The sequence below is a fragment of the Alnus glutinosa genome, chromosome 1, assembly GCF_958979055.1.
Source record: "Alnus glutinosa chromosome 1, dhAlnGlut1.1, whole genome shotgun sequence".
NCBI lineage: Eukaryota > Viridiplantae > Streptophyta > Magnoliopsida > Fagales > Betulaceae > Alnus > Alnus glutinosa.
Genome location: NC_084886.1, coordinates 22,815,280 through 22,834,537, shown reverse-complemented (window position 1 = coordinate 22,834,537; position 19,258 = coordinate 22,815,280). Strand labels below are relative to the sequence as shown.

The 19,258-nt window shown below is 38.6% G+C and overlaps 1 protein-coding gene across 1 annotated transcript; it reads left to right on the top strand.

Moving 5' to 3' along the window:
• The first annotated feature begins 149 nt into the window (after positions 1 to 149).
• LOC133877268 (uncharacterized) lies at positions 150 to 15,722 on the top strand. The gene is made up of 5 exons (XM_062315511.1): positions 150 to 557; positions 12,079 to 12,245; positions 13,077 to 13,367; positions 13,483 to 13,746; positions 15,188 to 15,722. The coding sequence occupies exons 1-5, from the start codon at positions 227 to 229 to the stop codon at positions 15,566 to 15,568; spliced, it is 1,434 nt and encodes a 477-aa protein (XP_062171495.1). The 5' UTR covers positions 150 to 226; the 3' UTR covers positions 15,569 to 15,722.
• The last annotated feature ends 3,536 nt before the right edge of the window (positions 15,723 to 19,258 follow it).

Here is a 19,258-nt window from a genome sequence, read left to right as displayed (position 1 = left end):
GATTTGAATATTTTTCATAAAATATCACTAAATCTATCCAAAGTCTGTTTATTCTAGTTTATATATGCTTAAAAAAAAAAACAACAACTTTATTACCTAATTATAACCATAACTTTGAAATTCTTTCTATACGTTGGATTTTTAAGGAAAATAATTGGACACAAGAAAATCCTACAGGGCTATAACCGGCGAGTGGTGGATGAGCGGGTACTGAAGTGGCTCCAACATGGCTACCTCAAAGATGGTGATGGCTTCGCTAACCCACTGCCGCGCTCTCACGTGCGCCTCCACGGCCTCAGCGTCAGCCTCTTACCCTGCGCGCCTGGTGCCGCACCCACCAGACCTCATCAAGTGGGTCAGGAGGGAAGGTGGCTTCGTGCACCCGTCGGTGAAGATAGCTCAGGACGACACCACCGGTCTTGGACTCATTGTCTCTGGAGAAATTCCAAGAGGGTCCGACCTTATTGCCCTTCCTGATCACATACCCTTGAGGTTTGAATCGGATGGTGGACGTGGGCTTGACTCTGTCTTGGCCAATTTGGCTCACCAAGTTCCCGGTATGGATTTTTACTTATACACTTAATTTAGTTAATGTTGGGGCTGATTTTCTCTTCTAGACCGTGTTTATGGGATGTTTTGGTTAATGGGTATCTGCATTTTGCCATTTTTGTTTCTAGAGAATCATTGTGATTGATTGTGAACAGCAATATGGGTTTTGGATTATTTGAGTTCTTGAAACTTATTGATAACATAATTGGGTTTTGGAAATCCTGGAGTTTTCTTGTGTCGACAGTATTGTGCAATTTGAATTTCTTTTGAGCTGGTCTTATGTCAAGTTTGTTTCAACTGTAACGAACGGTTGTTCCTATTTCTAAACTAAAATGATGTACAACGGGGCAAGCACAGTAAGTGGCTAAGTGCATAAGGTGATTTCAGCTGTGAACTAAATAGTGGGTTGTTATTAACGCAGTATCTTTTAAGATGAAATGGAAGTTTCTTTTGCCATGATAAAACACTAGACAATGATATTTTGATTACTTATAAAAAAGAAAAAACTAGATAATGTAGGGTTTATATCATTCAATCAGGTGTTTCTGGACTTCCGATGAAATTTGAATACATTTTGCGGGCTTGCACATATCATTTGATTGCCCAAGTTGCTAAGGTGGCACATAATGTCGTTGATTGTGTCATAACACGGTAAACACTTGCATATTGAATGAGCTGTTGGCAAGTAAATATAGTGTGCATTTTGTAGCATTCAGTTAATATCTACTCTGGTTTTGGTTTATAGAGAAATGCCCTTGATATATGACTGTTTTGGGAAATAAGCAGTGATATAAATACAGATTCCATTTAGAGATAAAATATGTTCCTAGCTATTCGACACAAGTGGTCGGAGGCAATTCTATTTTACCAAGCTTTCAATCAAACCTGGTTACTTGACCTGGTTAATAATAAATACGAGTACTGAGATATGTGAAAGTATCCATTGCTTTATGCCTCAACTCGTAATTAACATCCCTAAGCTGTGGCCAGTTGTAGATAATTTACAGGAAGTCAATTCATATCCTTGCGTATTTAAGATATCAAAAACCACCTAGACTTCTAGTCTATGCAAGGTCCAAATTTGTCATGAGAAGAGTAAGATTTAAGAAAAGTGGTCTTCATTATTGTATCAAAGAAATTTTCTGGACGCCACCCAGGGTAAGTTGTACTTTTCATGTAATATGTCTAACGATATCTCTTCCAACACCTGAGAGGGTACCAGTAGTGGCTGAAGTAACACTGCTGGAGAACAGGCGTCGTACTTGTTATGTTGACAAACAGTGCAAGCTAAAATGTGTTTTTGGACATCCTTGCACTTCGACTCCCAAAAGGAAACTTGAGCTAGCTGCTCTGAATGGCCCCCCCAGCTTGGTGTTATGGAACTCATTGAGGAGAAGAGGTTTGAAGGGTGAATTGGGTGAGCAACGATTCTGCCCTTGTAGAATAACACCCCATCTCTGATGCGGTACTGGTTTTTTTTCTTCTTGGCCGTTTTGGACATGATCCATTAAGGTCTGCATATATGGGTCTATTTTGTCGGCCACTCTGAGTTCAATTCACAGTTCCAGCTGGGGTTATGAGATGGCTTGAAGCTCGGGTGATCTAGCTTGTCTTGACAACGAGTCTGCCACCGAATTCTCCTTGCTGGGCATGTAGATAACCTTGTAGTCGTACCCAAGTAGTTTGGACACCCATCTTTGCTGTTCGGGTGTGATAATCCACTAGTCCAACAGCAACTGGAGGCTTCTTTGATCAGTTTTTGTTTGAAACCTTCTGCCCATCAGGTATGGCGCCAGCAACGTATGCTGTCAAGGATGGCCAACATCTCTTTTGCATAAACAGACCAACTTTTCTTGAATGGGCCCAAGGCCCAGCTCATGTAAGCCAATGTCTTCCCTTGCTGAGTCAAGACTGCTCTGATGCTTCCATCAGAGGCGTTTGTTTCAATCACAAAGGTTTCTTGAAAATTTGGCTTGGTCATTACAGGGGTGGTTGTCATTGCCTCCTTCAACATTTGGAAAGCTTGCTCCACCTGAGAGTTCCATGCAAAATTGCCTTTCTTGAGCAAGGCCGTGAGGGGGCAGCGATGGGACTGTAGCCCTTGACAAATTTCCGGTAGTAACCGGTTAGGCTGACTGGCTGACGAAGCCCCATAACTCGGTCACCGTCTTGGGCAGAGGCAGTTTCTGCATTGCTGCCACTTTCCTTGAGTCAACCTGCTCCCCTTGATTTGAAAGAATGTGCCCGAGGTACTCTACCATACTGGGCAAATGTGCACTTAGAGGGCTTGATAAAAAATTTCTCTCTTCTTAGCACCTCGAAGGCAGCATGGATATGCAAAATATGTTAGAATATCGTCAAAGAAAACTAAGAGGAACTTACAGAGGAATGGTCGAAAAATGGAGTTCATGGTTGCATGAAAAGTCGAAGGGGCATTGCATAATCGGAACAACATCACCAGGTGTTTATAGTGGCCACTATGCATCCGAAAAGCAGTTTTGTGTATGTCATTAGGGTGGACTCTAATTTGATGGTAACCAGCCCTTAGGTCCAATTTTGTGAAGTACATGACGTCGTGGAGCTCGTCAAGCATGTCATCCACTGTTGGGACTAAAAATCGATCCTTGATAGTCACCAAGTTCAGTGCCCTTATAGTCGGTGCAAAACCTCCATTTGTCGTCTTTTTGCTTCACCAACATAATAGGGGAGGAGAAAGGACTTGTGTTGGTTCTAATGATCCCTGTAGACAACATCTTAGTCACTTGCCTTTCAATTTCATTCTCCTATAAATGGGCTTACCAATACGGTCAGACATTGATGGCGGTGTCTCTATCCTTGAGGGGGATGCGATGGTTGATTCCTCTAGATGATGGTGGCATCTGGGGCTCTTTAAAAATGTCTTGATATTCCTGTATGAGGATGCTAATGTCTTGGGGTATCTGTGGCTTTTCTGAACTGCTGTTTTTTTTTTTTTATGCACAAAGCAAATAAGTCACCTCCCCCTACAAATTCCGAGCCGATGTGTGTAGGGCTGCATGCTGTACTGGTCTATTGTGTTGTCCCCTGAGAACATACGTACATCCCTTCCATTGAATCTCCCTCATCAATTTGCCCCAATTGCTCAAGACTAGTTTGAGTTTTTTGAGCCACTGGATGCCCAACACAACATCTAGACCAGTTAGCGGCAAAGCATGAAGGGTAACTGAAAACTGAAATTCTTGGACCTGCCTCATAATATCAGCGTAATACTCTTTACATTCTAGCCGTTCCCCATTCACCATTTGCCACTCGAACCGTGAATCCCCTCGTGACCGAAACAGGTAGTTGAAGTGAGCAAGCCACCTTTTCACTGATAAAGTTATGTGTTGATCCACTGTCGATCAACTCCATCTCAGTTTGTTTGTTAATGATTGTTGTGACCCTCATAGTTTTTGGTCTTGACCACCCTGACAGTGTAGGTAAGGAAATCTTGGAGTGCTCATGGTCTGAATCCGCTTTTGGTTCTTCATGGGAAAAGCCCTCCAAGACTGCTGTTAGGCTAGTGTCTTCTAGAGATGGGTCATGCTCAACGACACATATATGAGGTGTTGGTGTAGTTCTCAAAATTAGGTAATTGTATTTATTTAATTTTGAGAGTTACTGGCGATTCCTCCAGATTAATTAACTGGTAATTGACTGATGAAATTACCCATAAACTTATCAGAGTAAAAAACATGCGGAAAGCGAAAATCATGATTTGAGATTACTAAGTTTAATCATCCATAAACGTATCATGAGTTACAGACTGAAGCAACTCATTACTACCTCCTAACTTAGTTTCTACTCTCTCTCTCTCTCTCTCAACAGTGCGTGAGAGCGCGTCAAGCTAGGAGATTCTTTCTCTTCGCCTTCCTACTGTTCGTTTTGCTGTTGGGGGTTGAGCTTCAGGTTTCCTGTTCTTGGGTCTCGTTTGTATCGTGCGTAGGGGCTCAAACGGTGGCTTCTCTTTTTGGGTTTCTCTCTTCCGGCGACAATGTGTTCTTCTTCTGAGGTGGCCGATTGAGTGTTGGGTGTGTGTTGAGATGGAGAAAAGCTTTATCGTGGAGTCGAAGACTTTTGTCTTCTCGGTGCCGGATGGGGCGTCAATGCTGAGGGTGGGGGAGAAAAGAAAAAGTTTCTCCGGAGAAATCATCATCAGTTCTCAATGCTCTGAGTGGCTTGCAACTACGTTGGAGATTCTCTTGGGTCATTCGGAAGATCAAGATTTCATCAAATCCTTCAAGGAAGGGTTGAAAATCTTGATTGCTCCGAGAGGTGGCAACCAAGCAGGCCGTTTCTTAGAGGTGGTAGCATTCGGGATGGGTGGCTGGAAAGGGTTTATCGTGATCCCTGAGGGGCGTAGAGGGTGGGGTTGGCTCAAATTCTCGGACGAGTTGAGAAAGGCTAGAGATTATCTCTCTGCCAAAACGGGTTGCGGGCCTGGGTCCTCACTTGCGTTGGTCAAGACAGTTGGGAAGGAAGAAGAGGTTAGGCCGGGTTTGGCTCCTCTTTGGAAGGGGCCCTCCTTTGTGGATCTTGGATTTGCCTCGTAAAAGAACATTCCATTGAATAGCTCCATTATGAACGACCAAGTTATCTACCACCGTCGCATCTTTGTTTCTCACAATACTAAATAGAACTGGAAAGCACTGCTTCAAAGATCTATCCCTACACCACCAATCATGCCAGAAACTAATATTTGACCCATCCCCCACCTCAAAACGAACAAAATTACAAAACTTCTCCCACCCCTCCTAATATGTTTTCACACCCACTCCAAAGGAACCCGACACCTCTTTCGAACACCAACCACCCTTAAGGCTCTCAAATTTTGCGTCAATCACCAATCGCCATAAAGCCTCTCTCTCCCTACCATATCTCCCAACCCACCCAAATGCAATGGAGTACAAATCATATTCCATTTCATGAAATGAAATTTGGCCTCATCCCCAATACCACGCCAAAGAAAAGCCTTTTGAATATTATCAAGATGATTAGCCACCCTCACTGGAATAGGAAACAATGACAAGAGATAATTAGGAAGGTTGGAAAGCGTACTTTTAAGAAGAGTCAGTCGCCCACCCTTTGACAAGTACATACACTTCCATCCAGCCAACCTCCTTTTCATTTTCTCAATAACACCATTCCAAATAGACATGGACTTGTAAGAAGCACCCAATGGCAAACCCAAGTATGTTATAGGCAAAGAAGCGACCTGACATCCAAGTAAATGAGCCAACCCTTCAACATCCTCTACCGCACGAATAGGAACAATTTATGATTTTCCTAAGTTAATCCTTAAATCTGAAGCTGCCTCAAAGCAAAGGAAGATACACCTTAGATGTCGAATTTGTTCTTCTTGCGCACCACAAAAAATCAACATGTCATCATCAAACATTAAATGGTTCACAACTAAGGCTTCAGACTCCCTGGAACCTACTGAAAACCCAGTCAAATTACCTTGATCCAATGCGGCACTCAGCATCCGGCTCAAAGCCTCCATAACCACCACAAACAAAAAAGAAGAAAGAGGATCTTCTTGTCACAAAACACGAGAGCTATTGAAGAACCCCGACGGGGTTCCATTCACAAGAATAGAAAATATCACCGTAGAAATACAAAAACGAATCCAAGACCTCCATTTTTTCCCAAAACCACAACGGTGCAACAAATATAGCAAGAAATTCCAATTCACATGATCATATGCCTTCTTTAGATCCAACTTACACAACAGCCCAGGGTCCCCTGATCGAATTTGACTATCCACACATTCATTGGCAATAAGCACTGAATTCAAGATTTGTCGACCACCTATAAATGCATTCTGAGTGTTGGAGATAATCTTGCCCAAAACTGATTTAAACCTATTCGCGAGGACCTTGGAAATAATCTTGTATATCCCCCCTACCAAACTAATAGGGCGAAAATCTCTCACATCCATGGCACCAGTCTTCTTTGGAATCAGAGAGACAAAAGTAGCATTAAAGTTCTTCTCAAACTTGCCTCGAGTGTGAAATTCTGCAAAAACATCTATAATGTCAGTTTTTAAAATATTCCAACACTTCTGAAAGAAAGCCATAGTGAAGCCATCAGGACCCGGAGCCTTATCTCCATTCAAATCCCTGACCACGGTTATTCATAAGAATTCCCTTGATTCCATTCCCTGTGAATGCGCATTGGCGCTCTGCATCTCAACTTCCAGTCAGTGAATAGCTTAACAAACCTCATGCACATCCACTTTTACCTTCTCGATGCGCTCTTTATAGGTAGCCATGCTCTGATACTAGAAGATGGATACTGAGACTCTACTGGAGGAAATAACCCAGGTTTTGGATAACTGGCTCCCTTAGGGTGGGAGTAACCACAATACAAGTATTCGAGATTCAAAAACTACCCAACAACTAACAAACACCCATATATATACATAACACTCAACGCTAAACCTCCTCCATGTAGTCTGACCAAACTCCCATGTTAAAGCAGTTGTAAGTCCATTCCTCTGTTTTAGTTGCGTATAACAGGAGTGAATAGAGCTCTTTGTAACTTCCATGTCGCATGGACCACTGTCAACAATATTTTCAGTTACTCGTGTTCAGCATGCATGGGTTGTTGTCCATGCGTGGATTGCTTTGTGGGGCCACGTCCTGCAACCCAGTTGCCTCTCGAATACTCTGTGTTGGCCATGCGAGCACGTTTGAGTCTATCATAGCCAAGGTTTATCCGCATGAATCATTCCTTAGCTTGGTAAATTATTTTTTGATATAATGTTATGGTATAAGGCATATAACAGACATTTTGTTTGTTAATATGTTATGTCCGGCAATCTGAATGCCAGATTCCCCTTAAGAATATAAACATGATTGTTTCCCAGAACATGTATGTAGTAGTTTACCAAGTGATGACATTTCCACCCTCTTAAGATGGGGTGGTAGATGAGACGTCCCAGGCTCTAATTGCACAGGGTGCGTGAATTATTACTAAGCAAAAAAAAGAAAAAAAGAAAAAAAGAAAAAAAAGTGGTTCATTTTGAGAACTTCTGTCGACATTTTGTTATTGTTGTATGAAGGGGTGTAAACGAGCCGATCCTGAGCGGGTATTGACTGTTCGGGATCGGCTCGTTTATGTAACAGTGAAGCTCGAGCTCGACACAAGCCTAATTTTGGTGTGCGAGATCGGCTCGCTAAGAAAGAATTATTGATCGAGCTCGAGCTCGATCATTTTGGTCGATCTCGAGCTCGAGTACTCAGCTCAAACTCGACTGGAGTGAAAAAAAATCCTAGCACAAACAAGTAGATCGAGAACCCTAAAATCAAAACCAATCAACCAACAAATCCGACTTAAAAAAAAAATCAACCAACAAATCCCTTACACAAAATCCAGAAAAGGAAAGGACAGGAAAGTAGAAAACAAACCAGATGGAATGGAGCTGAAGCCAGAAGCGCCATTCTCAATCTTGAAAGCTTGGAAAGAAATGATTTTGGAGCAAGTCCTTTTTCAGAGTTGTGGATCATTGTGGCTGAGATTCATGAGTCATACCGAGATTTTGTTAGTTTTTCAGGTGATTTCGTCAAACCGTTAAAAATTGAAAGCAAAAAAATCAAGCAAAGGAGGTTGAAGAAGATGCACCTTGAACTTGAAGGAAAGACGAGACAGTGTCAACCACGATCTCGCTAAGAAAGAATTATTGATCGAGCTCGAGCTCGATCATTTTGGTCGATCTCGAGCTCGAGTACTCAGCTCAAACTCGACTGGAGTGAAAAAAAATCCTAGCACAAACAAGTAGATCGAGAACCCTAAAATCAAAACCAATCAACCAACAAATCCGACTTAAAAAAAAAATCAACCAACAAATCCCTTACACAAAATCCAGAAAAGGAAAGGACAGGAAAGTAGAAAACAAACCAGATGGAATGGAGCTGAAGCCAGAAGCGCCATTCTCAATCTTGAAAGCTTGGAAAGAAATGATTTTGGAGCAAGTCCTTTTTCAGAGTTGTGGATCATTGTGGCTGAGATTCATGAGTCATACCGAGATTTTGTTAGTTTTTCAGGTGATTTCGTCAAACCGTTAAAAATTGAAAGCAAAAAAATCAAGCAAAGGAGGTTGAAGAAGATGCACCTTGAACTTGAAGGAAAGACGAGACAGTGTCAACCACGATAAAATTTTTCCTTGAGGGGTAAATGTGAAGAGTCAGTAGAGAGAAGATGCGAGATTTGTTGAGGATAAATTTGGAATAAAAGTGGCTGATATTTTTTGGAGGGAAATGTTTACGTTAGGCGAAATAGGCGTCATTATTGCAAGTGATAGGCGCACTGCTCAAAACATTTCTTCACATTTTTTCCTGACACGCGGACGATTGTGTCAAAGCCAAAACACCTCGTTTGACTTAACAAAGGACAAAGCTTTTTACCATTCAGGAAAACAAAAAAAATTGGAGAAACGCGTTTTCCTTTAAATCAAGAGTTTGGATGTGAATTGTTTTCTTGTTTTAATATATAAGGGTTGAATGATGGGTCTTGAGTCAGACAAGTCAAAAAGAAGATATGATGTTATAGTGTACACGGTCATATTAATATAAAGGGGAGTGTTTGAAAGGGTGGTATGTGCATGCTCTGTAACTGTGGGGTTTTTTTTTTTTTTTTTTTTTTTTTTTTTTTTTTTTATCATTTTCCTAATATAAAACTCCCTTTACACAAGACAATGAGAAATGTAGTACTAGACACCTCTTTTTTCTTTTTTTTTTTCTTTTTCTTTTTTTAAAAAAAAGAAAAGTCTTAACAGACTAAGACTTAGGCTAAGTTAAATAGGAAATTATGAGTAGGTGGGACTTGTCTAAATGACTAAGAGCATTTTCAAAGTCTTATTTAAATTTTTATATAAAATGGCTAACTAAATCTCAATTTAAAATAGCTAATTAAATCTCACTTTATCTAGTTTAACTAATAACTTTTAAATGCACCATATATCCGATTATCTATTTTTAACTTTATTTATTTATTTATTTATTTTTAATGATAATACTTTTTTTTTAAAGTCGATTGATAATACTAATTAGATCATATCTAACGACGAATGGTTATATATCACAATGTTAAATCATATCTAAATTATAATGATAATTCATAACTTGTGAATTGTGATTATAATTAATATATAAGTAATTCCAATCCTAATAACTTAATTTGGGATTGTATGAATCACATTATTATTATATATGAATAATATGATTAAGTTTCATAAGTATCATTATATCATATGAATAATGTGAATTCATACTTACCGTAACTTACGTATGTAATCTATATACATAGTCAATGCATCTAAATATTACTAATAATTATTAAATACTTAAAATCATAAATCATACTTATTAAGTGTATGAGTGTATCTAACTAAGTATCTAAATACTAAACCATTATATTAGTATGAATTTGTATACTATAGTCTATATCATATTTGGCACTACGTAGCTATAATTATATATGTTAATATCAGGAAATAGTGGGGGAGGTTCTCTGGTCTCTCTAGATTGGAAGTGGGGGATGGGGCTAGAACAAAATTTTGGCATGATCTGTGGTGCGGGAATAGGGTGTTGAAGGAAGCTTTTCCTGTTCTGTTTGGTATTGCTCGGATGAAGGATGCTTCTGTTGCGGATAATATGGAGGTTTTGGGCAGATCTATCCAATGGAATGTGAGCTTTGTTAGAGAGGCGCATGACTAGGAAGTGGGTGTATTTGCATCTTTCTATCATGTGTTGCATTTAGCCACGGTGAGTAGAGATCGTGCTGATAGGCTTATGTGGGTCCCTTCTAAGAAAGGGGTGTTCAAGGTGAAGTCCTATTTCAGCTCTTTGGCCGGTTGTGAGGGTAGTCATTTCCCTTGGAAGAGTGTGTGGAGGACTCAGCTCCTCCGAGGGCCGCTTTCTTCGCGTGGTCGGCAGCCCTTGGAAAGATTCTTGGAGCGGATAATCTCAGGAAGCGAAAGATCATCATTGTGGATAAATGCTATTTGTGCAAAAGAGATGGGAAAACTGTAGACCACCTTCTTCTTCATTGTGATGTGGCTTCTACTTTGTGGAATCATGTCTTTTCTCGGTTTGGTTTGTCTTGGGTTATGCCTAGGAGAGTTGTTGATTTATTTGCTTGTTGGTGGAAGGCAGGTAGGTCAAGGAGTGTTGTAGTTTGGAAGATAGTGCCTATTTGCATTCTTTGGTGTGTTTGGGAGGAGAGAAATATTAGGTGTTTTGAAGACTTAGAGAATTCCATGGAGGATATTGTTGCTTCGTTTTTTCTTATGTTGTATCTTTGGACGAAGGCTTTTTTGTCACCAGTGTCTATTAGTTTCTCTGATTTTCTTGTTCGTTTTTCTTTGCCTTCTTAGGTGTTTCCTTGTGTATACTTCCAGTGTACTTAGAGAGGCGCCTTACGCTTTTTATAAAATTCATTTACTTATCAAAAAAAATTATATATGTTAACTAATATGTATATATATTTATGATTATGAATTATGAATCATATCATATCACTTGATTTATAAGATTATCTATGAATCTATAATAAGTAATTAAGTATGATCATTATAAATTTATCAGTCATAAATCATAATTATCAAATTTATCATAATTTATAACTATCTACTAATAATACTAATATTATATGATCATATGATCTAAGTATTATCATATGATAGTATATTTAACATAATAACATGATCTAACAATCCGTATGTAATGATTATTAAATATTTAATGATAATACTCATAACATATAATAAAGTAATTGCATATTTTATATTTACATGTCATATGGTAGTATGGTACAATGTTATATTATTATATGATCCTATAGTCTTATAAATTATAATCATATTATAGAACATGAATAATTTGATTAAGTATCTGAATTGTCATTATATCATATGACTAACAATTAATATATATTGACTAATAACTATTGTTATTTGTTACTTAATTTATGCTTACATAATACACATAGTATATTATTCATTAATATATATATATATACGAGTCGAGCCTTAATAAACGAGTCGATCCTTATACGAGCGAGTTCACGAGCTTTAGTTGAATCGAGCCGAGTTTATACGAGTTTGCATCGTTTAATAATCGAGTTTGATTTTCGTGTTCACGAGTAGCTCATTTAATAATCGATTCAAGCACGAGTCGAGTTTATTCGAGCCGATCTCAAGTAAGCTCACGAGTAGCTCAGCTCGTTTACACCCCTAGTTGTATGACATGTATGTATGTGTATTTTATAAATTTTACTGATGGCATAATCTGAGAAAGTGTGGTTAATTTTTGTTTTCGTTAATAACTTAGCTATGGCATGCATAACTGTGTGTTGTATGCAAATCTTCTCATAACATAAAACTCTACGCATGTATGATAGCTCATAGGTTTCTTTACTCAGTATAGGTTAGTAACTCCAAGTTGTGCATATTAGGCTGTACTGAGTTTTGAATATGAGTAAATTGGACATTGTGGGAGCATTTGACAGAGGAACTGTGGGCAATGAAATTGGGTTTGAAGCTTCTGCAAGAAAGAGCAAAGGCTGGGTCCTTCTGGTGGCCATACATCAGCAATCTCCCTGAAACTTACAGTGTACCCATCTTCTTTCCTGGGGAGGATATAAAGAACTTGCAGTATGCTCCTCTTCTTCACCAGGTATGTCATTTGAGCAGTTTAAAAGACACCATTTACAATGTCTTAAAACCAAAACTGCTAAAATGCTGCATGTGCAGCTGGAAAATCCTGCCACAAAATCCAATCTGTCATCAGTTTTCATCGTTGCAGAATTCCTCGGTTATGTTTTTGTTTGTGGTTTCTCTTGGTTATGTTTTCGTATATACTCGCTTATTCTATGTTTCATGAACAGTTCAGGATGTGTCGAGTACCCATGATAAACATAAAAGAGATGGAATGTGTAGAGACTTGTATGGAAAAATATGGGAAAGAGAGAGTGACTAGATTGATTCAATCATAGCCCTCTCAACCCCTTTATATAGATTTTATTAAGTGGTAGAATTACGAAAGAGTCTTTTAACAGCTCACTAACAAACTTGTAACAATTTACCAAACTAACTAATTCTACTAACGGTATGAATGTGGAATATGTTCTAGAGAGCCACCAAACATATTCAAAGGGCGTATAACAAAGGAAGAAAGGAAAATCTTCACTAATTCAAAATTATTTACTTTGCATATTTGCTTTTTTGTTAAATGGCACAACAAAATCTATGAAAGCACCTATGTCAGGCATGCTGGGTTACACTTCACTTTCCTCTAAAATACAAATGAACAGAATCAGGTTCTTCAATAATTTGGCCTTGTCTCCTTACTTTTTAAGCGTTAAGGAGTTAGACAAAGCCTGGTACTTAGACATCTGTATCCAACACCTAAATATGAGTTGTTCTAATATAGACAATGTCGAGATTCCTTCAATACATATGGTTTTTTCAATAATATTTAAAGACGCTAGCAATTTTCTTCTACCAGGTAAACAAGAGATGCCGGTTTCTTCTCGACTTTGAGCAAGATGTCAGACATGCTCTTCAAAATCTGGAACCAGATGATCACCCTTTTGGTGGCCAAAATGTAGATGCATCTTCCCTAGGATGGGCAATGTCAGCCGTCTCTTCAAGGGCATTTCGTTTGCATGGTAAAAAGCTCCCAGATGGAACCCACAGTAATGTCCCCATGATGCTTCCTCTCATCGATATGTGCAACCATAGCTTCAATCCAAATTCCCGAATAGTTCAGGAACAAGATGCCGGGATACTAGTAAAGGCATGTTCTCTATTTTCTTTCCATTATTCTTGGAACCCACAAATCTTAAATGGGTGTAAAAGTTGGATCGCATTTTTCTTTGCTAAACTCTCTCTCTCTCTCTCTCTGAAACCAGGTTGTAGCAGAAACAGTGATCAAAGAAAATGAATCTTTAGTACTTAATTATGGCTGTTTAAACAATGATCTTTTCCTGCTGGATTATGGATTTGTGATACCTTCAAACCCCAATGACAATATCGAACTCAAATATGACGGTGCTCTGTTGGATGCTGCAAGCATGGCTGCCGGAGTTTCTTCGCCCAACTTCTCTGCTCCAGCTCCATGGCAGCAAAAGTTTTTATCCCAGCTTAATTTAGATGGAGAAGCTCCTCTTCTCAAGGTCTGTACTCTCTTACCATCATTGTTTCCCTTTTGGATTGATTTTTAATTAATTGAAACATGTTTTCTCGTGTACACTTTCTCTAGGTTGAACCAATCTTTATTGTCTACTTTCTTTTCTCAATTTCAGGTGAAATAAAATTCAGCTATTTTAGACTTGCTTTATATTTTTTCCTTCTCTTTTTCCCGCTTCTATTTTGAAATTGCATTTGGTCTCATAAATGACACTGTTTAAGAAATCTTTGTTTTGTAATTAGTCATATACGATCCTTTTTACTCTTAGCAGCTGAATTCCTTACTATAATAATCTGTAAGATTTGGCAAAAATAAGAAATTGGAAAAATATCAAGTAACTATCTTGTTCTTTCGTTGATTTTGATTTTAAGACATAGGTTTCCAATTTTTTTATTTAACTACCTTAGGCTATCCAATTTTTGCAACGGGCAGCCTCCGTTCCATTTGTCAAATTGATAATAGAACGTATGTAAACTGTTATGCCCTTAATAAAAAAAAAAAATATTGAAATTAAAAAAAAAAAAAAAAAACTATCCAACCTCTACAGCCATAGAGGTCCAACCTCCATTGTACCATGGATGTTGGACCTCCATGGCCGTGGAAGGTCATGGAGGTCAAACCTTTATGACCATGGCCATGGAGGTCCAACCTCCATAACCAAGTTGGACATCTTCCATGCTACCATGGACGTTGAACCTCCTCCATGGCTTTCCATGGTCATGGAGGTTGGATAGTTCCATTTTTTTTTTTCTCGTCTTCTATGCTTTTTTTTTTTTTTTTTGCATTCTCTTTTTAAAATGTATTTCATATTAAGAGGCATAATTGTAATGATTTCTGTTATCAATTTGATGGAAAATGGCATGGAGGCCATGCATTGAAAAAACTGGATAGCCCGAGGTAGAAAAATAAAAAATGTAAAACTCAAGTTTTAAAATCAAAACCGATGAAAGCACAAGATGTTTATATGATATTTTCAGTAAAAAATCCTTATGCCATCCCTTGTAGATATAGACTTTGTGCAGAATGTTTGATAGAATACTTTTCGTCGTTACGTTTCAGTTTCAAAACCCTTGAACAAACTGCCCTTGTAGAGTATCCAAATAATGATACTTCTCTACTCAAAAAGAAAATGTAATAATACTTCTGTGGGTTGTTATCTATTTGGAAGGTGACAAAAATACGTTTCCTGTTGACCATCAAAAGAGTTCTGAACAAGCCTACTCTCTTTGCATGTCCAACTCCCCTACAACCATCTTATGAACATAATCTTGTAAGCTGTATACTGCTAGTGGTTTTTCTCAAGGCATAAGTTGGAGCAATATTACCATCGATCTGGCTGCGTTAAAGTTTAACAAAATCATGAAAAACTTCTTCTTTGCAGTAGTTTAGGGATGACCATTTCCATTTGCCTTTTGTTTTTCAAACAGGTCAGCTTAGGAGGTGAAGAGTTGGTGGAGGGACGCTTGTTGGCAGCCTTAAGAGTACTCCTTGCGAGCGATATGGAAACAGTGCATAAGCATGATTTGAACACGCTTAAATCTTTGTCAGCTGAAGCTCCTCTTGGTATTGCAAACGAAGTAGCTGCTTTCCGCACCGTTATCGCGCTCTGTGTGATTGCGTTAGGACACTTCCCAACCAAAATAATGGAGGATGAATCCCTATTGAAAAAAGAGGGCGTCTTGGGTTCAACCGAGTTGGCCATCCAGTTCAGAATGCAGAAGAAATCTGTGATTATAGATGTGATGAGAGATCTGACAAGGAGGGTGAAGTTACTATCGTTGAAGGAAGCCGCGGCAGCAAAATGCTAATCTATGATGGTGGAGTCATTTTCAGTGTGGCTTCTTGGCTCTCAACGATCTCTCTATCCCAACGTTGTCATGTATGTTGTCATTGCTAACTTGTTCTGTTTTGCTTTTGAGTAACCTCATGATGATTGGGTTTCTAGAAAATTTTGACTGTTTATACCTCCTTGTTCACTTAAGGTTTTTCACAGGGGTTTATTTAGTTATGTCTACACAATTATATAGCAAAACACCCAACCTGCATCGCATCTAAAAATTTGTTTAACATCGGGCCTTGTACAGATTTGATTAATCTTTTTTTTTTAAAAAAAAAATAAATAAAGAGACAAAAAGACAGATTGCTTGGGTTTAACCTGCCTTTTTTTTTTTTCGTGATTTTTGTGATCATGTTTTAAGCCATCGTGAAACAAACACACCCACGGCAACTTGGCAGGAGATGGTTTTTTTTTTTGTTTTTTTTTCTTCTTCTTCTTCTCCTAAGCTAAAAGGGCAGGTGGGAGAGACCAACTGTTGCTATTTTAGCTTGGTGTAACTATAGTAGCATCTACCTGTTGGGAGCCGCATAGGAGGGGCTTAAATGGTGAGAACCGAAGTGTTCCTTCAAGTTCGTTAAAGTCATAACCTGACCTAGCCTCCCATTAGAGCATTAGTAGGACTCAAGACAGCTAATACTACTCACCAATCAGGCTAGTGTGGGGATGTTCATTATGGGATTTGAAGCCACGCCCTCTTAGGAATTTTCTTGAGGCCAACAAACCACCACTATTAGCGAATGATAACACTTGAGTAATGCTACATGTTACCGATTTAATTTCTTGCTGTGTAGACTTATGAATATAAAAGTTTTTTCTTTCTTTCTTTCTCTTTTTTTTTTTTTTTTTTTTTTTGTCATTTTTCCTTTGTCTGATTTGAGTATTGGACAAAGCATGTCACTTGCTAATGAAGATATTGAGCTTTGCTGACATGACTCAATAATTATTACTTGGTGTGCAAGGAATTGTCCGTTCTTGATATACTCTAGTTCTCTCAAGTATATCCTCAACTGCTTTCAGAACTGTACGTGGAAAATTATATCATTGGCAGATGCTTTTTCTTTTTTATTCTTTTTTTATTTTTTGTTTCTTATTTTTAAGTGGGGGAATTAATCTTGCCTTGACAGAAGAAGAAAGAAAATATGGTAAAAATAAACGAATAAATAAATGTTCGACCAAACCAAAAAAAGAATAAAAAAAAAGGAAGATATTTCGAGATTATTCGATTGGAAGATTCGCAAGCCAATACAGAAAGCTAATTATTTCCATTGAAAGTTTTACTGCTGATACATGCGAGAGAGAGAGAGAGAGAGAGAGAGAGAGAGAGAGAGAGAGAGAGAGAGAGAGAGAGAGAAGCTTGGAAGAAAAGTATGGTATTCCATCACAATCTGCAAGACTAGCTTGAACAAGTGAAACAGATTGAGAAAGGAAGTTTTGCGACATAATAAAAAGCCTTCACCATATTCTTAATCGGATATTATATATGTACAAAAACTAAACCCCCACAACCACAAACTGACAAAAGTTGTAACTAATTAAGCGTTCCCGACAGGGATGGGTCCCAGCGGGGAAGGCGAGCGCTCCCTGCCGGCGAATCCCCGGAGAAGAACACGCCTCATCTCCGCCTGCTGCAGCGACGGGTGCTTGATCTTCTCCATCTCTTGCTTGATCTTCATCACTTGGCTGTGAACCGGAACACCCCTGTATCCTCCATCTCCGCCGTCGATGCCCTTCTCCATCGATCTCGATCTCTGCTCACACAAAAACTGATCACACGTACGTTACGTACGCGCCCTTTCTAGCTTTTTTCCTTGGGGCGCAAGCTAGGAGCTCTCAACTCTCTCAGTTTTCCTTAAATATGGGTTTTGTGACGCTTAGGTCAATGAGGTATATATATGGAAAGAGAGGAAAAAGACACACAAGTCCTTCATGAATAGCACGGAAACAAGGAAGGAGGCCCACCCTTTTGGTCTTTGGCAGTTGTTTGGAACTTTGGAAGCCTTTCCGTACATTGTATGATTGGATGGGTTGGTTAACTAGGTTAAGTTATCAACCGACTCCCTGTCCACGTCACATGTCTAAATTTCTATGTAATGATGTTCTAGTTATTGGTCTGTCCAATTGCCTTTAGAGAAATTTCTTTTTTCTTTTCCAATCTCGCACTTTAAGAGTAATTGTAAACGTAATTACAATTATGTTTACTTTCTCTAACTACTATTCTTATTGTAATGTCTCCCTCTCTAATTTACTATTGAAATTCCAATGTCTCATTTCGCGATCGAAAATGACAAAAATAATATCTATAAGTGGGTTTTCACAATTGAGCTTCTTCCATTCTTAAAACAAGGTTTAAACTCCTTGTCATAGTTGCTAAAACGTTACTTAATATTTCTATCCCTTCAAGGTATACAGATCCATGTGAACCACTGGAGCGCTTTACCTTCTAGATAGAAGGAAGCAATTCGGACTTGTTGCATTGGTGCTGTCTAGTGGTAGTCAAAAAACTGCTTTGCTCTATAGAGCCAGCCTGATAGCTCTCCACCGTCATATCGATCGAGAAAACTCCAACCGTAATGTATATGATAGGATGGTTTGCTCCCAGTGTGGAGGGAGCCTCGTGGTGTGGTGGCAGTGTATAGGCTGTCATCAAGTGGTAGTTGCTGCTATTTGCTTGCAAGTGTTGGGTGTCTTCTAAGCGTTGATTGTATTTTTTAGTGGAGGGCTAACACTATCTCAACCATTTTTTACTATTATTTCTCTAAACGTTTCATGAATCGCGAGAACTCTTATCTTCTTTATTTGTTTGCCGGTATAGATCATCAATTGAGGATCAATGCTCTGATACCAAATGATACAAATCTTAGATAGAATTCACTCTTAAAAATTGGCTTGCAAGGGGAATGTGCCTAAAAGCTTATATACATATGGTTAATATTAACTTAATTAATATGTGACACTTAGAATATATCGTAACATACCACCATACTTCACAATTGATGTCCCGACAACCCATCATTCCCAACTGGATGACTTCATCGTCCCTATCTTCAACGGACGTCCTGACAACGTAACCCATCATTTGCTCCTCCATTTTGGGTTGCCAAAACAAAGCTAATTTCCATGTGCAAAACAAGACTTGAATTCACGCCAATGGTTGCCAAAAGGGGACTTAACAAGGTACGTACTGTTATATTGAATCACATAGTCATTCACATATCTTTTCATCTAATAGGTTAGTTTAAGCACCTAATTCAGTAAGCTTTGGTCAAAGCATGATGGCCACTACTAGAGAGGATAGGTGATTGGGTGACACTTGTTGGAAGGTTCGTTCGTTTAGTTCGTTTGACCCACTGGTCTCCGACACCCATTATGATACTACAACCTTAATTAAGCCTGTATAGTTCATTTACTTTCGTTGTATGGCAATAGTATAACAGTTTATTAAATTTTTGAAGTAAAATGGATAATAGGTCTAAGACTTATTTGTGTGATTAAATAGTTTGACTGTTTTAGCGTTCCACACATAACAAAAGGAAATAAATTAAAGTGATAATTGCTGACTTTTAATTCATGGGAATTGACATATAACCTAATATATATATACATATATATATATGGCTGCTTTGAGTGCTTCCGTGTCTTTGACTTTGACCGTTTATCCAAA